Raw genomic sequence first — 20,387 nt, forward strand, 5'->3', positions numbered from 1 at the left:
CACTAACCTCATATTTAATTTTGAACAAATCAGGAAAACCATTCATAGATGTAGATTTTATTCACCAGTGAAACATGCAGTGCAAATTTATTATGATCTTATAAAAGACCAATAGAATTTTATTACTAAACAATAAAAAATATTTCATTCATGATGTCATTTTGAAATAAGAATTATTATGGCTTGTATCGCCATGTTATCTTAGATAGTTACCCACATAGAGTAGATACTTATTGGTATTACAAATGTTTCTCACAAACTTTTTCTAATACTTCCTTTCAATGTATTTAACAGGGTCGGAATATTTTCCAGCTTTGCCCCAGTAGTCCACCGCTCGAATCCGGTAGAAACCAGACAGATCTGTCAGATAGAGAAAAAGATAACTTGAGAAGTGATAAAAAAGGAATTTTGGCCCCAAATTTATTGAAGATGAACTAAGCAATCTCTATGCCTTGTGATTGAATGGAACATGATCTGGAACCTAACATTTCTTCTTGAACCAGACTGCAAAACCCTTGTTTCAGTAGGCTGTTAACTTGGTATGGGCACCTCCTGAACCTCAAGAAGGGGTACTCTATTTCCTAGGAAGTTCTCCCAAGGGAGGAACTTGTGATGAATGCTATTGTCACAAAAGATGTGAGACTAAAGTCTCCAGACAGTGCTGTGACCAAGATTGGAATCATACTCTTGCCTGTTGACATATTCTTTTTCTGTGAGCAAAGGGTGCAGTTGTGACTATTCCACTGGCCTTTTGTCAGGACAGGGAGAAAGAGGCTCTGCAGAATAGGAAAACTTAGCAGAGGAGGTGGGAGAAAGGGCTCTACCCATATCCCAGTATTCCTCATTTTTTTTTGTAAATTGTCAAAACTCACTCACAAAGTACAAATATTTACTACAAACTGCAAAATTGACTTTTTAATCTCAGCTAGGTCGTTTGATAAAGTACTTCTGGCAAAACTTGTGAGACACCTCCCATTTAGGAAGAACTGAAGGATGATGTCTGCATTTTTGTTTCATTAATTCTTTCCCCAAACATCTTCAAAAATAGCTCTTGTTTCAAATGCATGAAATGAACAAAAGGAAAAGAATCTCAAGTTAAATAACAACTTGATTAAAAATGGGGATGGGACATCATCTACAAGAAGTTCGTGTCCTGTGCTTCGCAAATGCTTCAATAAAGAAAACTGGAGTAAAATCAGGAGAGTTATTTGGTCTCAAGTAAATGTTACATTTCTGGCAGCCACATTTTACATAAGCATTATACATAAATGAATGAAAACTGTATTTTCATCCTATATTTTCCATCTGTACATGCAGCTGTGCATGGATGAAGGTCTCAACCCGAAATGTTGTGGTCCATTTCCCTCCAGAGCTGCTGCCTGACCCACTGAGTTCCCCCAGCATCTTGTTCGGTGCTCGTTATACTATTTATTTTTTGGTTATATTCACTGCATAAAAAGAAATAAAAATACAACACTAACCTTTTCTCTTTCTGAGTGGAGCATAGACAAAAATGGTAAATATAGTGTCCTTATCATTAATCCTTTTGTAAACTTTTCCATTAACTGAAAACTCTACTTCAAATGTTTTCAAACATCTGAAAAAAATCAAGAAAAAGGAATATTGAAGGCACTCACATATTAGCTTCAAGTTTAAAATGACAAATACTGATTGCTGATATTTACAATTAAGTTTAAAATGAGGTTCCTGCTTAAAAAATGACATGGTATTGCATAATGGCCTCCCACCAAATTTGAAATCTTTCTGATAGTTTTCAGAGAAAGTACCTCGTTTTTCAGGCACACATTCAGATCTACTCAGTAACCTTACTATAACTGCACTGTGTAATGAATTGACCTGTACGATCGGTTTGTAAGACAAGCTTTTCACTGTACCTTGGTACAAGTGACAATAATAAACCAATACCAATACCGATATTATGTTATGTTGTCATTGTTAACTTGTTCTTCCTTTTTATAAAGAACTCCTTCTCACATTTTGTAGGTTCTGGGCGAATCTTTTTATGAGATGTTTTTGATCTACCTACAACCTTGTTATGTGGTTATCCTACAATTTGGCAATGCAAGCTTCTATCTCAAAATGCTTGTGTTTACATTTATTTTATTAACATCTCTTACATTCCGCCTTTCATATTTGCTTATGAATGTTCCAATTCCCACATTCAATACAACAGTTCATTCTCCAAGTGTCGTAGTCACGGAGAAATACAGCACAGAAACAGGCCCTTCAGCCCACCATGTCCATGCCAACCATCAAGTACCCATCTGTATTAATCCCATTTACAAGCACTTGGTCTGCAGCACTTATGATTCAAGTGCCTATCCAGTTACATTTTTGACTGTTGTGATAGTACCTGCCTCCAACACCTTCACAGGTAGTGAACTCCAGATTGCAATCACGCTCTGGGTGAAAATATTTTCCTCAGAACCCCTCTAAACCTTGCCTTAAACCTATGCTCTCTGGTGTTAGACGTCTCCATTATGGGCAAACGTTTCTCACTATCCACCTTCTCTATGCTCTCCACCCCCACCCCGGTAATTTTGTATACCTCTTAGCTTCTTCTCATCCAAGGAAAACAAACATAGTCTAGCCAAACGTAGGAACCATCCTGGTGAATCTCTTCTGTCCAGTGCAGTCACATCCTTCCTATAGTGTGGCAACCAGAATTACAACAATTCTCCAGCTGTGGCCTAACCGAAGTGTTGCAATAAACCCAAGCAAGCTCACATGCTTTAGTGACCATGCCACTTAAATCATTTCTTAACATAAATTACTGTGTTTCAAATGTAAAATATTGAATCCAACAATATATTATTTCTCTGGATCAACGTGTGTGAGATTGATGGTGAACAGTTCTCTCAGGTCAAGGTTGCTGGTTGGTGTTCAACATGGCCTGGTTAAGCTGCAGTGTTCTTGTTCTGCAGCAGGGGCTGTCAGGGCTTCTGTCTCTCGAACCTCTTCTGCAGTCTTCCCCAGGCTTGCTCCTGGGGTCTGCAACACCTTGCTTGGTCGGCCCCTCGTAGGATCAAGGTCATGACACCCATCTGATGACTGCAGTTTTCCACCAACTTTTTTGTTGGTGCTTTGGTTGAATGGTTATCTCACTGTCTGGCTCAGAGGATGGCACCTCCGTCTTGTTGAAGGCTTTGTGAAATGCTGCAGGAAGATCTTTGGCCCTGCTCTTGTGGCTGGTCTGTCCTCTCTAGTTTACACTGACTTTTGACTTCCTTGCCACAGGATCTTTCCAAGAGGCCACAGCAGATTCCCACCACGTCTCATAACTTACACTTCACTGGTGCATCAGAGGGTTACGTGAAGATATTTTGATTTCATCGAGAAACAGATGATATCTCACGCATACGGATCTGCCTGCTCACGAGTGTGGGCGGCCAGCAACCTCATGCCTGCAATGGTTCACCATAACAACCCGGACATTTTCTTACTGGGAATCATTTCACTCCTTTGGTGTTCTGGTGCATGTGGATCATGAGAGGAATTTCCTGATGGAATACCATTTTTCCAGCATGCACACATGAAACCATCATCCATGGTGAGAGTGAACTGCTGGACATTTTCCTGAACTGGTACTGCCCAGAGGGATGGATCCTGGGGGGCAGGGTGGATACCCTCCATTTCCCTGGCTGCTCGTTCTAGTCCGCTGTCCGACAACAACAACTGAATGTGTGTGCATCAGACAACGCTACCTTCAGACTCCGGTGCCTGCACCCGTGCAGACGAAGGCTGCAGCAGATGCCCATCAGGTGGGAAACTTCACCACTGTGTGCCACACAACCCGGCCAAATGAAGACATCACCGGCTGCTGGAGGAAGAGCAGGAATAAATGGAGGGAGGTGGGGAAGGCAGAGGGGAGTAGTGGGGGCAGGGGAACCAGTGGGAGGAGTGTGTGGGTGATGGGCGGGAGGAGGAGGGGAAAGACGCGGGGTGATGGGGGCCAGGTAGATCAGGGAGAAAAGGAACAGAGGGGGAGCAGTTACCGGAAGGTGGAGAACTCGACGTCCATGCCGTCAGGTTGTAGACTACCCGGGTGGAATGAGGTGCTGTTCCTCTAGTTTGCATTTAGCCTCACCCTGGCAGTGGAGGAGGCCGAACACAGACATGTCGGTGTGGGAATAGGGAAGAGAATTAAAATGGCTGGCAACCGGGAGATCCCAACAGCCACAGACCTCCCTCCCTTTATTCCATGCTCCAACTTCCTCTCCTTTTAGATTCCATCATCTTCAGCCCGTTACCTCTTCCATCTATTTCTTCCCAGCGTCTGGCACTGTTCCCACTCTCCCCTCCCTCATCTGCCTATCACCCCCTCCCTCACCTGGATCCACCTGTCACCTGCCAGCTCTTGCTCCACCCCTTCCCTCCACCTCTTTATACTGGCTATCTCCTATCTTTCTTTCAGTCCAGATGAAGGGTCTTGACCCGAAACATCAACTGTCCATTTCCCTCCATTGATGCTGCCTGAACCGCTCAGTTCCTCTAGTTTTTTTGTGTGTTGCTCCAGATTCCAGCATCTACACTCTCTTGTGTCCTTATTTCCGCATTGCTCAAATGAGTAGGGACTGGCCGACGGTGGGGACCATCTTCTTCCTGGCTCTTCTCAAGTGTCCCTGTCTGGTGTCCTGACCTTTTGGTGCACGGACCAGCCTTCCAGCATGTCTCTCACTTATTAGGGCCTTTGATTGAATTGGCTATAAGGGACTCCCTCTTGGAGAGACACTTTTCATAAGGAGCCTTTTAAAGAAAATCTATGGACTCTTTCCTGCTCTCTTTATGGCAAGGGGCCTTTTAGGAATTAAGTCAACGGTTTGTGAACTCTGTTAGTCAAGGGGGCCAGGAGCTGGTTAAGTTCTCTAATAAAAGAGTCAGTTGGAGATGGCAGAACCAAGTATGAAGGTCAGGCTGTACACACAGACCGATGATGAGGTATGAGTTGATGGTGGTTTCAAACAGATGGCAACAAATGATTTCTAATGTATAACGGAGGCAAGGATATTGGGAATTATTTTAAAGGCAAAAGATGATAGATAAGAGAGAGGCGGGAAGGTCAGTATTAATAGAAATCCAGGAATTAGGAAGGGAGGTGGATGCTTCATAATTCAGATTTTGAAAGAGATACCTGAGGAATTCACAAATAGACAAAACATGATACTGATGAGCATGACTCAGAGTAACACTGTATGTGTGTCAGCACGGTAACCTGATTGAACAAAAGGGTCTTGAGCAGGTTTGGTACTGTGAACCCAGGATCAACAAGCGAGAGAGAGGACGCTGAGCTTGGAATACAGTTCAAGTTGTGAGCTCTGCGTGCTCAACTAGCGCTAAGAATGGGTATATTGCGTCATGTTGTGAGTGCTTGTCTTTGAATAAATATTACTGTCTATATCACTCCTTCATTTTCTGATATCACTACTTTAGTATCAAAGTTTTGGTAAGAGCTTGTAGACTTTCTCTCCTCTAAGGCAGCCATAGCGTGTGTCACTGATGTTTGCCTGCCACAGGAGTATGCCTTTAAGGACTAATGCCCTTTCAGAATAGTGCACAGCAAGATGTTGGCAGCTGTGCTAAGTTAGGTATGATCCCACCAGGAACCACATCGGTTGTGGTTCAGTGCACGTTTCCAGGTATAAGCCACCTTAATGCTATTTCAGATGCCTTTTTCGCCATTCTCCTGACTTTTTGCAGGGAACACAAACGAACAGTGCAAAATGCAATGACAGTTTAGCATATCAAAAAAAAGGGGTGCTTGCTGTTAGTGTTTCTCCTTCTGTACTGGGATGAAAATGTATTCATCTTTTTACATCTGTAGCATTCCTTCACATAAGCTGAGCACTTCTCCTTCTGCTACTCTTGCTGTTTGTCACAACATTTGGATACTTCAAACTGCTGGTATTCTGTCTTTCTGTTTGACTGTATGAACAAAGTTGCCTTGTCCTCTAACTCATCAACTTTGACCATTGACCGCTCCGAGGCCCTACAGGATTTGACACACTTTGCCAGATTTAAGTCTGTTCTGCTCGACGGACACTCCTTCAAACTTGCATCTCAAATTCTACCTACAATCCTGTCGCAGATCAGATCACTCAGATCTTCCATGACATCATCTGCAGCATGTAACTTCAGTTTAGTCAAGTGTGTGTCAAATGTCTCCCCATTCTTATGATATCTCCTATAAAGCTTGAATCTGTTCACTGTTTCATTGTGTAGAGGATTGCGGTGATTCTCCAGATCTCATTGGTGGGCCTGATTGTTTGTGAGAGCTAGCAGCCTCAGAGACTAGTTGCACATAGTGGCACCTTCACTTTGGTTTTCTCTTTCTGAATAGCCATTTCCAATACGATACAGAAAATTCTTCCCTCCATTGATCTCACTTATTTAGCAAGATAAATGGAAGAACAAGGTGCTGATAATAGAAATGACACATTTCGGCATCAGAAGGCAGTTTTAAGCAAGGTTTTGTCTGGAACACTGACTTGCATTTGAGAAGCTCTACATGGATCTCTATAAGGGAAAGAGGGTATAAGGTAGGGCGTAAAAGAGACAGATTTTGGATTTATCTACTGGAACAGTGCAATGGCCACGTGACCTGATACCAGACAGCTATAACCCCATTAAGATAGCACACAGTAGATGCACAGACAAGAGACCAGAAATGCCCAACTTGGTTTTCTTCGATTAGATAGTTCACTAGTGAACTGCATGTTGGAGGATGGAGAAGGCAAAGCATCTCAGCAGCTGGACTTTGTGGCAAGTATACCTTGACACATTCTGAGTGAGTCAGATTACATGATGTCTTTAAGGTGCACTGTGCTCATACTCCATCTCGGCAACACATGCTCTGATCTTGAAATGCTTGAGACTTACAATGGCTGTGGTATCATTAGATGACACAAGATGGCACTACATCCCTTACAACTAATAGGAGTCTGAAAAGGCTACACATCTGGAGATCTGAAATGGAAACTGGAAGTGCTGAAATAAATAGAAGGCCCCATAGCAACTGAAAAGATAAATAGAGATTAATATTCATTGTAGAGATCCTCATCATAATGCAGACCAACGATGAACAGTCACTATCTGCAACACCACCATTGTTCCATTGTCTGTCACTCTAAATGTGAGCTTGTATGTCGGACGTTACCACCAGCACTTCCAGTTTATACAGCTCAGCTGTATAAAATATTAATAAAATCTCTTTGTTCTTTATCTTGTATGCATGTCTTACTGTGACAAAACACTTCAATTGTCCGAAAATTAAAAAGATGTGGACTCAAGCCTAAACATTTATTCCCTAAGCATATTGCAATTTAGTAAATTAATCAATAAATTATGTTCTCACTTAGCCTGGAGTGACTATCCTGCCCTAAAGCACTATTCTTCAACAACAATATGCTTATAGATGCCTGGAAATTAATTCCCAGTTGGTTGCACTAAACAATGTATATAGTCACATCAGTGCTTAGTATTATAACTCCAGAATTTATTCTATTGAAGCAACGTGTGTCCATTTGAAGATTCAAGTGGATGTCTTTGAAACAACTTGGTTTTGGTTTCACATTACTCCTTCATTTTTACCCGTCCTTGCTTCCCTGTCATTTGACACACCCACAACACCCCAGATTTGGTTAAGGGGTGGTTAGGTAAAATTTCCCCTTATCCCTTTATTTATAAAAGCCAAGATCCTATATAAGTTTTTAACAGCCTTTCCAGCTTCCCCTATCAACATCAAAGATTTACTCACATACGCCTGCCCCCACACCCTCTTTAAAATTGTATAGTTTAATTTCAGTACTTACTTTGAATTGACACAACCATCATTCCAACTGATAACCACCTGACCCAGGGTCAGAGGTATGAAGTTCACACCATTAACCTGCAAAAATAATTGGATGTTGTTCACAATACAATGCCACATTCTTTATTTCTTTAACAACATGTAAACTTTTCAAACAAACATGAGTTGAAATCTCTAGACCCTATATAAAATTGCCAAGAATTTCATGTTTAGTTGTATGTCTTTTCCATTTACACATTCACATCCCAATGATAGCACAAGTTGCAAGACTGGGTGCTAATGATTTTCAGTGGCCATGTTTATTCTATATGCAATTACAGACTTCACCCTGACTAAAACAAAATGATATGAAATTTCTGGGCTACCCTAGAATGATCATTTATTGTAGCAGTGGGGAAGGGGCAAAGTTGTTGGTCACATTCCCCAATTATAAATGATGTTAGAATCCTGGCACAATCCAATTCCTCTAAAATTCCCGGCACACAGGAGGAAACTGAATTTTCTGTGTTCTTCAACACTTGAAATTTTGGGGCTCTTCCTTGAACATCATAACATCCAAGTGCACCTGAATGGTGTCAATCCAAGAGCAATGCCTAATTCATGCCTTCCCTGTAAATTGATTCATGTATGTTCAATCAGCAAACAACATGGGCCATACATAGGAAAGCAAGTCAAACAGAGACACTCAGGATGATCTGCTTGTTGTGAAAGAAGACCAGAGAATTCTGTGTGATGGCATGTCACTGTATAAAATGTAGGGGCCCCTAAAAGGCAGAGGTAGAAGGGGATTTATGTGGAGGGTGTCAATTGATCTTCATCAGGAAGACTAGTCTCAGCCAATGTGAAGGACTATGTCACGCATTTCTTCTGCCCAATAAATGAGTATCTCTTCTTAGTATTAATGTGGTTCATCTGTGAGGACAACTATTCGTCTACCAACCAGAACTGTGAGGTGTTTTATGTTCAGAGAGGACAAATGGGAGGGTGCTTGGTAAAACGAGACCTAGCACTTCTAATCCTAAATGGATTAGGCCACTATGTCATGATTCCTTTCTCATACCGGGAATGGCAGCACAGCTGCAGGGAAGTGACTGTATTATTGCTATTCAGGTCGTTACATTATCATTTGTTACACTTTTGGCTTCTTTGGTTGTTCTCGACAGTGTTCTGCATTTGTCTGAGATCTGTTTTAATGGTTTTGGATTTCAATATCTCACATGATTCAGACTGATGCTTTGGCATCTTTCAAAATGCTTTCAAGTCCCAGGAGGGCCACATCCTCAGTGTCTAATTGGATCTTCTGTCTGGCTTCTTCTTGTCTTATTTCTCAGTTTAGCATGACATTGTCTTTCACATTGGCTGAGACTAGTCTTCCTGATGAATATCAACTGACACCTTGCACATAAATCCCCTTCTATCTCTGCCTTTTTAGGGCCCTTACATTTTGCACAGTGACATGCCATCACACAGAATTGTCTGGTCTTCTTTCACAGCAAGCAGATCATTTTGAGTGTCTGTTTGATGTTTCTTGCGGCTGTGAGTGTGGAGCACACTGGCTGTTGCACACACATATTGCACCTCGGATGCCAGGCGGATTCCACACTCCCAGTTCTTTAACCTCTCATTGGTGCAGGGGAGATGGTTCCTTTAGTGTACATAGAGTTCTTATAGTTTAGGAAATCTTTTGAAGACTTCAGACTCTTCTGTTTCCCAAGCTGTTTATTTCGGTTTCCTATAGTAAAATGTCTAGGATTTAATTTCATAGCTTGATGTCAGCTCCAGGGATTCTCTGCAGTCTTCCTTGATTCCAGCTGTGTTTCCATCACTGGACCATAGGCTTGCTGTAGTGACTGATATGGCACAAAATAAAATGTGAATTCTTTCTGATCTTCAGCGCTAGTCCAAGTGAAGACTGACAATTTTGTTAGGCTTGCAAGATAGGTACTGGCAGTCTGGCTTGTTTACCTGGCATTGATCCATCTGGAAATGCTTGCTGCTTGCACCCTCCAAGCTCAGTTAATGCTGCTTCCTACTTGTTTGTTGTCAGGCACTGATATTACTATCATCCACTGTCTAAGCTGCACAACGATCTCCAGCAGTAGTTGGGTTAGGGTTAGTGATTGTCTCCCCTTCAAGGGGACACAGCAAAAAGACTTATATTGAACATGAAATGGATAAGAACATTGTGACTGGAACTTCCCAAGCACACAAACCCTTGCATAATAATCAGGCACTTATAGCACTGGGTTAAACTGGAGTGGATTTGGACTTGGGGTGGATATTGTAGCACATTTTTAAATGGACAAGGTCAACGTTTCTGCAAACAAATGATGATGATAAATCATTTAAATCTTTAGATTGCATTGGCATTTAATTCAATCACAGGAATGCATAGTAAGCCCTGTAGTTGCAGTGAGTACCTTCTACAAGATGTGACGGCATTAAAGCTTCATCAACACTATTTCCCAAGCTAAAAATCTCCACCATCAACAAGGCAAAGGCAGCAGATGCAAAATTTTTTCCCAGTCACAAACAGTCCTCAATTGGAAAAATATTGCCATTTCTTCATTGTAGCTGGGTCAAAATCTGGAACTTTCTATCAATCAACATTGTAGGCATAACTTTGTCATATTGACTGCAGCAGTTCAGGAAGGTGACTCATCAAACCTTCCCAGGGTTAATTACTGACAGGCAATAAATAACAGCATGCCAGTGATGTTCATATCCCATGAATGAAGAAAATTTTTAATTGAGCAATTTCCTTACTGTGCAGAGTGAAAATAAGTGGGTTTTTATGATTTCCCAATTATACAGTAAGATTTTTCCTCTCACAAGAACAAGACAATTAAAAAAAAATCAAATTATAACCTGATTTGGAGGCCTTTCGGGCTTTGCACAAATGTGCAAAAGATACACGGAAGGAAGACGAAGCTGTAGTTTTAAAATGAGGATTTCTTCGGGAGGAAATGGTATTGGTCCCTTTACTACTGGATCCTGATGAAGACAAAATCAAATTATGACAAAACACAAGAATACACATTACACCAACATTGATCAATACTTCCTATATATGCTTCTATATGTAAAGATAACTTCTGTATAAATATATTTTACACATATTCAGATTGCATCCAGAGTAAAGATAAAAAAAAATCCTATGTTGGTTCAAATGTACAAATTTATGAACATTATCACTGAAAAATAAAGTTGAAGTCAAACCTCCATTTCTCTCATAATACGAAACTGATCCACTGTTGGAAAATCCGGGCTTCCAAGATTCTTCCACTGCAAGTAAGGGTTTGTGTCATTGTTGTCCAGGTGGTAAATGACATACATGAGTTCTACAGAAAGATTAAAAAGAACAGGAGTTAATCCATGTTAGGACTTAATTGCAATTTAAAGATTCTGTGATGTTGTCATCCATTATAGCAACTTCATAAGATTGTCCTTGGAAAAAAGTAAGGGATACAAAAGATGATCAAAACCTTTCTAAATTCCTTAGATTTGGTGATCTAGTACTAAGTTTCACTTCAAATTACAAATCCTCAGATGTTGCAGTATCTGGTCAGGTTTATAGAAAAATTAGACTATTGCTTAGTACTCGGAAAATAACAACCTCGCAACGAGCAGCCCTCTGGTTTGGTAACTCAGGTTCAGAAGGAGGCTCTGAAGAATGTTAAGCACATCCCATATCTTGGAAGCCATATTTTTTTCAAATGGCCAACATTGCTGATTAATCCAACAATGTTTTAAATGCACATGCAGAACTTTTGGTTACCTAAAGAAACATGATCTTGACGACTGTGAGTTTAGATACAAGACCAAGCTCGTGGTTTATCAGGCAGTTGTGATCCTCTCTTTACACTAAGGGGTTGAGGCAAGGTCAACATATAGAGACCATTTTCAGTTTTCACAGGCTGTTGCTTGTGGAGCATCAGATGGATCAGGGAGCATTCAGCTATTCATAATTTATTTTAATGACAGCTAAAGCATTGGATGTAGCATGTCTAACTTTGCTGATAATATCAAGCCGGAGGCAAATTGTGGATGAGAAGAGGAGATAAAGAATCTACAAAGGGTTATAAACAAGTTTACTGAGTGGGAAAGGATGTAGCAGATGAAGTATAATGTGGGAATAATGAGATTATGTATTTTGATAGGAACACAATACCTTTTAAATGATGTGAAACTGGTAAATGTTGGTACAGGGGAAGCTTGGTGTTCTGCTTCAAGAGACACAGAGAGTAAACATGTAGGTACAATAAAGAATTGGGAAGACAAATTGTATATTTGAGCACAAAAGAAAGCAAGTCTTGCTGAGGGCTTTGTTGGAACTTCAAATGGAGTACTGTGTCCAGTTTTGCCCTCTGTTCCTACTTGGGAATCAATGTAGCATTGATTGCAGGGATGAGGATTTATCTTGTGAAGGGAGACTGAGGACATGCTCACTGGAGTTCAAAAGACTTAGAGGAGCTCGCACTGAAGCATAAAAGTTCCTGAGAAGGATTGACAGGGTAGATGCTAAGATGTGGTTTCTTCCAGCTGGGCACAGCTGTTTGGAACTGAGATTTTTTCTTCATACAGAGGATTACAATTCTTTGGAATTCTCTACTGATGCCTCCCTGTAGATGGTCAATTGTTGAAATGTCGAAGGTTGAGATTTGTGAGTACCACCATTACCTCCATGATCAGATTATATTTCCTTCTGCTGTCTTTGGGATACCTTCCATGGATCCTTGTATCTCTTCTATGTTCCACTGATCTACCACCTGCATTCTGTCTAAGGATCAACATTTTCTTCCTCTCCACACAATCTCCTGCCACTTAGGATAATTTCCCACCCGACCCTTTTCACCAGATTCCAGCAACCTTCTCCCTGAAGCATCTCCTCACAACTCTTGCTTTGCCACTGTGATTGTCTCCCATTCCCAATTATCTTCCCCTTTGCGATCTTCTCCCCATCGTTTTCCTCTGAATAGCTCCACTTGAACATGGGTGCAAGGTCTGCTCGAGAGCACACAACACTTGGGGCAGAGAAACCTGGCATGGATCCCACATACAATTCCAATATGTTTTCACATGTTGCAGAATTTCTAACCCAATAATCTTTGCATGGCAACCATGACAATAACTACATTTACCTTTCTGAGTGGGAAAATTAGTCAGGTTGATAGTCACGAAGGTAACATCTAAAGATGTTCGAATGTCATCACTATTGTAAATCAATACTGCAGACTGCCAACAGTCAGAGGAATGACGAGTTGAAGGCTCGTGAATACTTGCTAGTGCTCCCAAAGTGCTATTCCAATCCGAGGCATCGCCACTGAGCATCACGTCTACTTTCAGTTGTTTCTCACCTATTTTTGGAAAAAATGCAGTGTAAAGAAATTAGGGGCAACAATATGCTATTTTCAGAAAGCAACAATTTATTTTACTTTTCTGCTATTCTTCAAATAATACATTAATACAAATATAATGAAAATGTCCACAGGCTATTTTGACAAAAGACTGTCAAAGTGTGAAATAAGAGAACAAATTCATGGGACTACACATGATGTGTAACTCAGTTGTTAGCTCTCTTGCCTCTCAGTCATGAAACTGACTTTCTGGTTTTCCAGCTCATTAATACAGATTGACCTTCCAGGCAGAAATGAGGGAAAGCTGTTGAGAATGGAGCCATTACGCTGAGGCATTAAACAGTATCTGTACCTTAATAGGACTGTAAAATAACTCTAATGCATCCATTGTTATCATTACATCAGATAAAGAGTATGACTTTATTGTTTTTATTTCTACCTCTGAGGTGTATTATAGGTAGGTGAAAAGTAGCAAACCAGAGGAAAATAGAAACAGAAAATACTGGAAACACTCAGCAGGTCAGGCAGCATCTGTGGAAAGAGAAACAGTTAACATTTCAAGTCTGGGACCCCGCATCAGAACAGGGAAAGGAAAAAATAGGTTAACGGTAGAAAATACTACTGCGGATGTCCGTAATCTGCAGTTCTAATTAAAAATAATTTATCTGACCTAAACTGTTGATGCTGAAATGTGCCCTTGGTTACTTGTGCTAATCATGTGACATACTACTGGCTGCGCACTGTACTCCACTTCTGCATGTGACATTGAGATGACATCGGGAATTTTCTGATCCAAGGTGTTCTGAGGAACAGGACATACAAGTATTTGCATAGACAGGGCCTGATTAGGGATAGTCAACATGGCTTTGTGCGTGGCAGGTCATGTCCAACCAATCTAATAGAGTTTTTCGAGGAAGTTACCAGGAAGGTTGATGAGGGGGAAGACAGTGGACGTTGTCTACATGGACTTTGGCAAGGCCTTTGACAAAGTCCCACATGGGAGGCTGCTCCAGAAGGTTAAGTTGTTTGGCATTCAGGATGAAGTAGTCAACTGGATTCAACGTTGGCTTAGCGGGAGAAGCCAGAGAGTGGTAGTAGATGGTTGTCTCTCTGATTGGAGGCCTGTGACTAGTGGTGTGCCGCAGGGATCAGTGCTGGGTCTGTTGTTGTTTATCATCTATAATTAATGATTTAGATGATAATGTGGTAAACTGGATCAGCAAATTTGCAGATGACACCGAGACTGGGGGCGCAGTGGACAGTGAGGAAGGCTACCAAAGCTTGAAAAGTGATCTGGACCAGCTGGGAAAATGGGCTGAAAAATGGCAGATGGAATTTAGTGCAGACAAGTATGAGGTGATGCACTTTGGGGGGGGACAAATGAGGGTAAGACTTACACAGTGAATTGTAGGGCACTGTGGTGTGCAGTGGAACGAAGGGACCTGGGAATACAGATCCATAATTCCTTGAAAGTGGCATCGCAGATAGATTGGGTCATAAAGAGAGCTTTTGGCACATTGACCTTCATAAATTAGGGTGTTGAGTACAGGAGTTGGGATGTTATGATGAAGTTGTATAAGACATTGGTGAGGCCAAATTTAGAGTATTGTATGTAATTCTGGTCACCTACCTACAGGAAAAATATCAATAAGTGTGAAAGTGTGCAGAGAAAATTTACATGGATGTTGCCGGGACTTGAGGACCTGAGTTACAGGGAAGTGTTGAATAGGTTAGGACTATTCCCTGGAGTGCAGGAGAATGAGGGGAGATCTTATGGAAGTATACAAAATTATGAGGGGTATAGATAGGGTGAATGGATGCAGGCTTTTTTTTCCTCAGGTTGGGTGAGACTAGAACTAGAAGCCATAGGTTTAGGGTGAAAGGTGAAATATTTAAGGGGAATCTGAGGGGGAACTTCTTCACTCAAAGGATGGTGCGAGTGTGGAGTGTAGAAAGTCTTTCAATTTCTTATTTTCAGCTAAAATATCACCTGTGCTTGTTCCAAAGGGGCCCACACACTCCTTATTCATGTTCTTACTCTTACTGTACTTGTTAAAACTTCTCATGTTTTCCTTGAAATCCCTTGCAACATTTTCCTGGTATTTATTTTTTGTAACTCAAACTTCTTTTATAGCTCTTTGTTGAGGTTTACATCTCTTTCAGTCATGGGATCACAATTCCTTGGTTTTGTATTATATCATGTTTCACCAAGTTTTCTAATTAAATAAGAATTCTGCTCTTCTGTATATATAGGTTGGAATATTGCCAAATACATGTTTGAACACTTTGTTCTCTTTGGACTCTTTGTTCTTGTATTATGCCTCAACAGATTGCTAAACCTATTTTGAAATCAACCATTACTAAACTTACCAAGATAGTTTCTGACTTAACTTTCTTCCAATTGAAAGCAAAATCAAAATTCAAATATTTTAACGATCACTTGTAGGTGGATATTCCCTTTTTTACTGACTCCAGCTTATTGCTCATCATTAAATCTTACATGGTGCATATCAATCTGATTAAATAAATATCATCCTAAACATTTGTTTTGAATAAGAAATATACTACTGTAGCGGTTGCTACCGCGGAATAAAACAAGGCTCTACTCGGAGGATTGCCAAACAGAACTGGTTTATTTTCCCGCCTTGTGCGGGCCCTTTAAGGGAGAATGTTCCTGCCCAAAACAACCAGCAATGACATAAGCCCTATGTCATCAGGACTTTCCCGCGCGCGGGTTCTCCCCGTCACTTGGAAAGACGAGGCCCGCCGCCATCTTGGGCCTTGTCGCTCCGACGCCGCGCGACCCGACTGCCGAGCCGGTTCGCCTGACTAGACGGTGAGTCGCCACACTACCTTTAAGACTTAAGCATTTATGGATGTTGCAGCTGGGGTGAAAATTAAATGCTCCTATTATATCTAAACAGGTTTTGCAGCAAGCTTTTATTGCCTTCTTATTTAACCATTTCATTGCTTATGTGGAATTATCTAAGGAGCTATGCTTCAGCAAGATGAACAGTAGTAATGAATGACTTCTGGGTGACAGAAGATGCCTTTGTTCCAATGGATAATTGCATAAACCCAAAAAAGCACCAAAGGAATCCTAACCTAGTGTTTGCCTCCATCAAATGAGCCATTGAAAGGTAGAGTGTGGTGTTGAAAGCATGCTTACACTCCTTTGATAACTGTGGAATAGAAACAGGAAAATAAGTGGACAATTTAGCCCTTTGAGTCTGTTCTACAATTCAGTGAGATCAAGGGTGATCTGTGTCTTAAATCCACAAATCTTTCTCTACATCCCTTCATATCTTCAGCTACCAAAAAACGATTAGTCTCATATTTTAAATTTATAATTGTCCTGCTGTTTACTGACAAGGGTTTCAAACTTTTCCCACCCTATATATGTAGAAACTGGCTCTAATTTTTAGACTATATCTCCTAGTCCTAAATTTAACAACCAACTCTTCTGCTCTATCCAATTAGACTTCCTTAATAGCTTGAAAATTCCAGTCAACTTATCACTTTCATTCCTAAATTTCAGGAAAGTTAACTCTAGTATCTGTAATATCTCTTAATACCTGAGAGCACGTTGATGCAATCATGAAGAAAGCATGCCAGCGGCTCTACTTCCTCAGGAGTTTGAGGAGATTTGGTATGTCACCAAAGACTCTTGCATATTTCTACAGATGTACAGTGGAGAGCATTCTGACTGGTTGCATCACTGCCTGGTACGGAGGCTCCAATGCACAGGATCAAAATAGGCTGCAGAGGATTGAGACTCAGCCAGCTCCATCACAGGCACAACCCTCTCCACCATCGAGGACATCTTCAAGAGGCGGTGCCTCAAGAATGCAACATCCATCATTAAGAACCCTTACCATCTGGAACATGCTATCTTCCCGTTATTTCCATCAGGAAGGAGGTACAGGAGCCTGAAGAACCACACTCAACATTTCAGGAACAGCTTCTTCCCATCCGCCATCAGATTTCTGAATGGTCCATGAACCCATGAACACTACCTTGTTATTCCTCTTTTGCATTATTTATTTATTTTTATAACATAGTAAGTTTTATGTCTTTTTGTCTTGCACTGTACTGCTGCTGCAAAACAACAAATTTCATGACATATGTCAGTGAAAATAAACCTGATTCTGATTCTGACCTGGCAGCTATTGTTCTGGTAAACCTGTACTGCATTCTCCCTGTGACCAAAATAAACTTCCTAAGGTATGGTACCCATAATGGTTTCAGGGATTTGTACAGATGTGGCATAACTTCCACAGCCCTGGAATGTATAAAGCCTGCATACCGTTAACATTTTTACTTGATTATTTTCTGTACCTGTTCATCACACTTTCATGATCTTTACACCTGGACCATTGGGCCTCTTTGGTGTTTCATTCCTTCTTTTATAAAGTAGTCTATGTAGGTCCAAAGTGGATGCCCACAATTTATCAGCTTACACGACAAAATAAACATAACAACACTAGTGCAAGTTGAGAGAGAAAAAAGAAATATAGTTTGAGGTAAATTTAGGATTTATCAGGTCCGTTCAAGAAAATGGAAAGCATCCTCTTGAACTGCTGCTGTCCCTCTGATGAAAGTATGTCCAGGATTTAGACCCAGACAATGAAGAGACAGCAGCGTATCTCCAGGTCAGCATGGTGTGTGACTTGGAAGGAATCCTGCAGGTAGTGGAGCTCCCATATCTCTGCTGTCCTGGTTCTACTTGGTGGTAGAGCTTGCGGGTTTGGTGAGTGCTGTCGGAATAACCTAGGCAAGTGACTGCAGTGCATTTTGCAGATGGCTCAAACTGCAGCCATAGTGTGCTGCTGTTGGAGGGAATGTATGTTTAAAGTGGGGAATAGGGTGCAAATTAAGGGGACTGCTTTGTGCTGGATGGTGTTAGCCTGCTGGAGAGTGGTTGGACCTGTACTTATCTTGGCCAGTGGAGCATGTTCCAACATACTCCTAACTTGTGCCTTGTCAACAGGGCTTTGGGGAGTCAGGAGATGAACCATTCAGTGCAGGATCCCTGGCCTTTGACTTGCTCTTGTAGCCGCAGTATTTATGTGGCTGGCCCAGTGAACTTTGAGTCAATGTTGACCCTCACAATGTTAATGAGGGAGGACTTAGTGATAGTTAAGTCATTTAATATCAAGGGTAAGTTGTTAGATTTTCTCTTGTCAGAGATGGTTATTACTTAGTACTTGAACGTTACCTCCCATGAATGTCGTCTAGATTCTGGTCTTCTTGTGTGCAGGTATATAACGCCTCATTTGCTGAGGAATTGTGAATGGGATTAAACATTGTGCTGTCATCAGCACCTACACACCCTGCTGATCTTATGATGGAAGGAAGGTCATTGATGAAGCAGCTGAAGATGGTTGGGCCTACACATTGCTCTGAAAAAACTCCTGCACTTATGTCCCAGGGTTGGGATAATTGATCTCTGACAACCACAACCACCTTCCTTTGTGTGAAGTTTGGCTCCAACTATTGCTGTATTTTCCTCTTGCGCATTGAATTAAGTTTGACCTGGGCTCCTTGCTACTACACTCAGTCAAATGCTGCTTCAATGTCTCTCCACGCACCTCTGGAACTCAGGTCTGCAGTCCATGTTTGGACCAAGGCTGTGATGAAGTCTGGAGTTAAGTGGTCTTGACAAAAACCATATCAAGCATCACAGAGCAAGTTATTTTTGAGAAAGCATTACTTGTTAGGATTGTTAATGCCAACTTTCATCACTTTGCTGATGTTTGAGAGTGGACTGATTGGGTGGTGATTAGATGGATTGGATTGTCCTGCAATAGGAAGGTCATCCAAACTTCATACTCAAGAACATAATACTTCTTCCACTTTTTCTTCAGCTCACAGGAATGAATGGAGCAGGCTCCGGTATTTACCCGCATTGCGGACTTCCCAAAAGTGCAGGAATTTGTAGACTATACATGTTGTTACTGAAACCTCCATGGGTTTCCGTGGTCCAAACACTCAAAGATCGTGCCTCCTACAAGTTCTGTTCTTCAGCCTATCCAGCCCCTCTGTCCCTATCACTGTAGTCCATTCATTCAGCAACAAACTCCCCATAAGCTGGTCGAGCGTTGTTTGCATTGAAGTATGACCCATTAAAAACTGACTTCAAAGATGTCACAAATTGTGCCAGATGCCAGCAGCTGCAAACATTTGCAATATATCAGCAGAGAGCACAATTGTTTTCATCATGGGGTGGAAAGCCTGACAATACTGCTTTGTGAACCTTGAACTGGGAATCTTGATTTTCGTGCAACTTTCTCAAGCAGAGTTAAGGTGACTCATCACATGGTTTTAACATCATCAAAAGGTAGTAATGCTATTTCTGCTCCTTAATTTCCTGACAACAAATGCGAGATTAACAGGTTAATAATCCTATGGTTTCTTTTTCTCATATTTCTCAAATAGTAGGGTGACAGTCAGAATTTTCAAGTCACAGCTGTATATTTCAGGAAGGACTGTAATATGATCAGGTTGCAGAATAGCTCCTATGGATCCCTTCCTGCAGGGATCAGACCTTCGGAAGAGCTTGCACACATGGGAGTCCTTGGTGGCCACAGCAAGGGGCGACAGAAGAAAAATCAGCCCAAAAACCTTTTCTCTTCTGCAACATTGTCTGCCTTAGACAATACAACTTTCATCCTCCTCCTCAACTTGCAAAAAAGACATCCTTAATTCAGTACAAATCCTGCAATATATCAACACATAAACTATCTGTCTCCCTTTATAACCAAATTGGTAATTATCAACACCAAATCAGCACATGCTTAAATGTATAAATACAGTCTCTGTGAATAAAACATCATCTAGTTTCAATACAATTTTTTCATAGTAAAAACAATCAGTACTCTTTTCTTCCACTGGATGTCTACACATCCTAGGTTATCACCCATTCTGCTTTCTACAGGAAAGAAAATCATAGAGCATATGAATGATTATGTGCTGAGCCAGGGTGTTGGGTTGTTGCTCATCAAGACTGAGTTCAATGGTGGGGAGGTGCAGGTCAACGATAAGAACTGGGGTTGGTGGCCAGCAGGGGTGTAGGTGTGGGGTTGGGTAGAGATTAGGGCCCACTTTGGATAGGAAGGAGACCAGCAGAGATTGAAAGGCACAGATGGTGGTGGGGCTGGCTGAAGGAGGATGGTGAATGTAGAACAGGAGGAGTGCAATAG

General features: G+C 41.3%; 1 protein-coding gene across 2 annotated transcripts in view; it reads right to left on the reverse strand.

Annotated features, from left to right (window-relative positions):
* Positions 1-20,387, reverse strand: part of idua (alpha-L-iduronidase) — a 166,572-nt gene continuing 146,185 nt past the window's right edge. The window contains exons 9-14 of one of the 2 annotated variants that reach the window (XM_052010427.1): positions 12,970-13,185; positions 11,048-11,169; positions 10,697-10,822; positions 7,830-7,906; positions 1,482-1,597; positions 1-360 (exon numbers count right to left, since the gene is read on the reverse strand). In XM_052010427.1, the coding sequence (XP_051866387.1) occupies positions 266-360; positions 1,482-1,597; positions 7,830-7,906; positions 10,697-10,822; positions 11,048-11,169; positions 12,970-13,185 (752 nt within the window). In that variant the 3' untranslated portion in view covers positions 1-265. The remainder of the gene's footprint in view (positions 361-1,481; positions 1,598-7,829; positions 7,907-10,696; positions 10,823-11,047; positions 11,170-12,969; positions 13,186-20,387) is intronic. The other variant, XM_052010428.1, reaches the window with a different exon arrangement.

This window comes from Pristis pectinata, chromosome 2 (assembly GCF_009764475.1).
Source record: "Pristis pectinata isolate sPriPec2 chromosome 2, sPriPec2.1.pri, whole genome shotgun sequence".
NCBI classification, from domain to species: Eukaryota; Metazoa; Chordata; class Chondrichthyes; order Rhinopristiformes; family Pristidae; genus Pristis; species Pristis pectinata.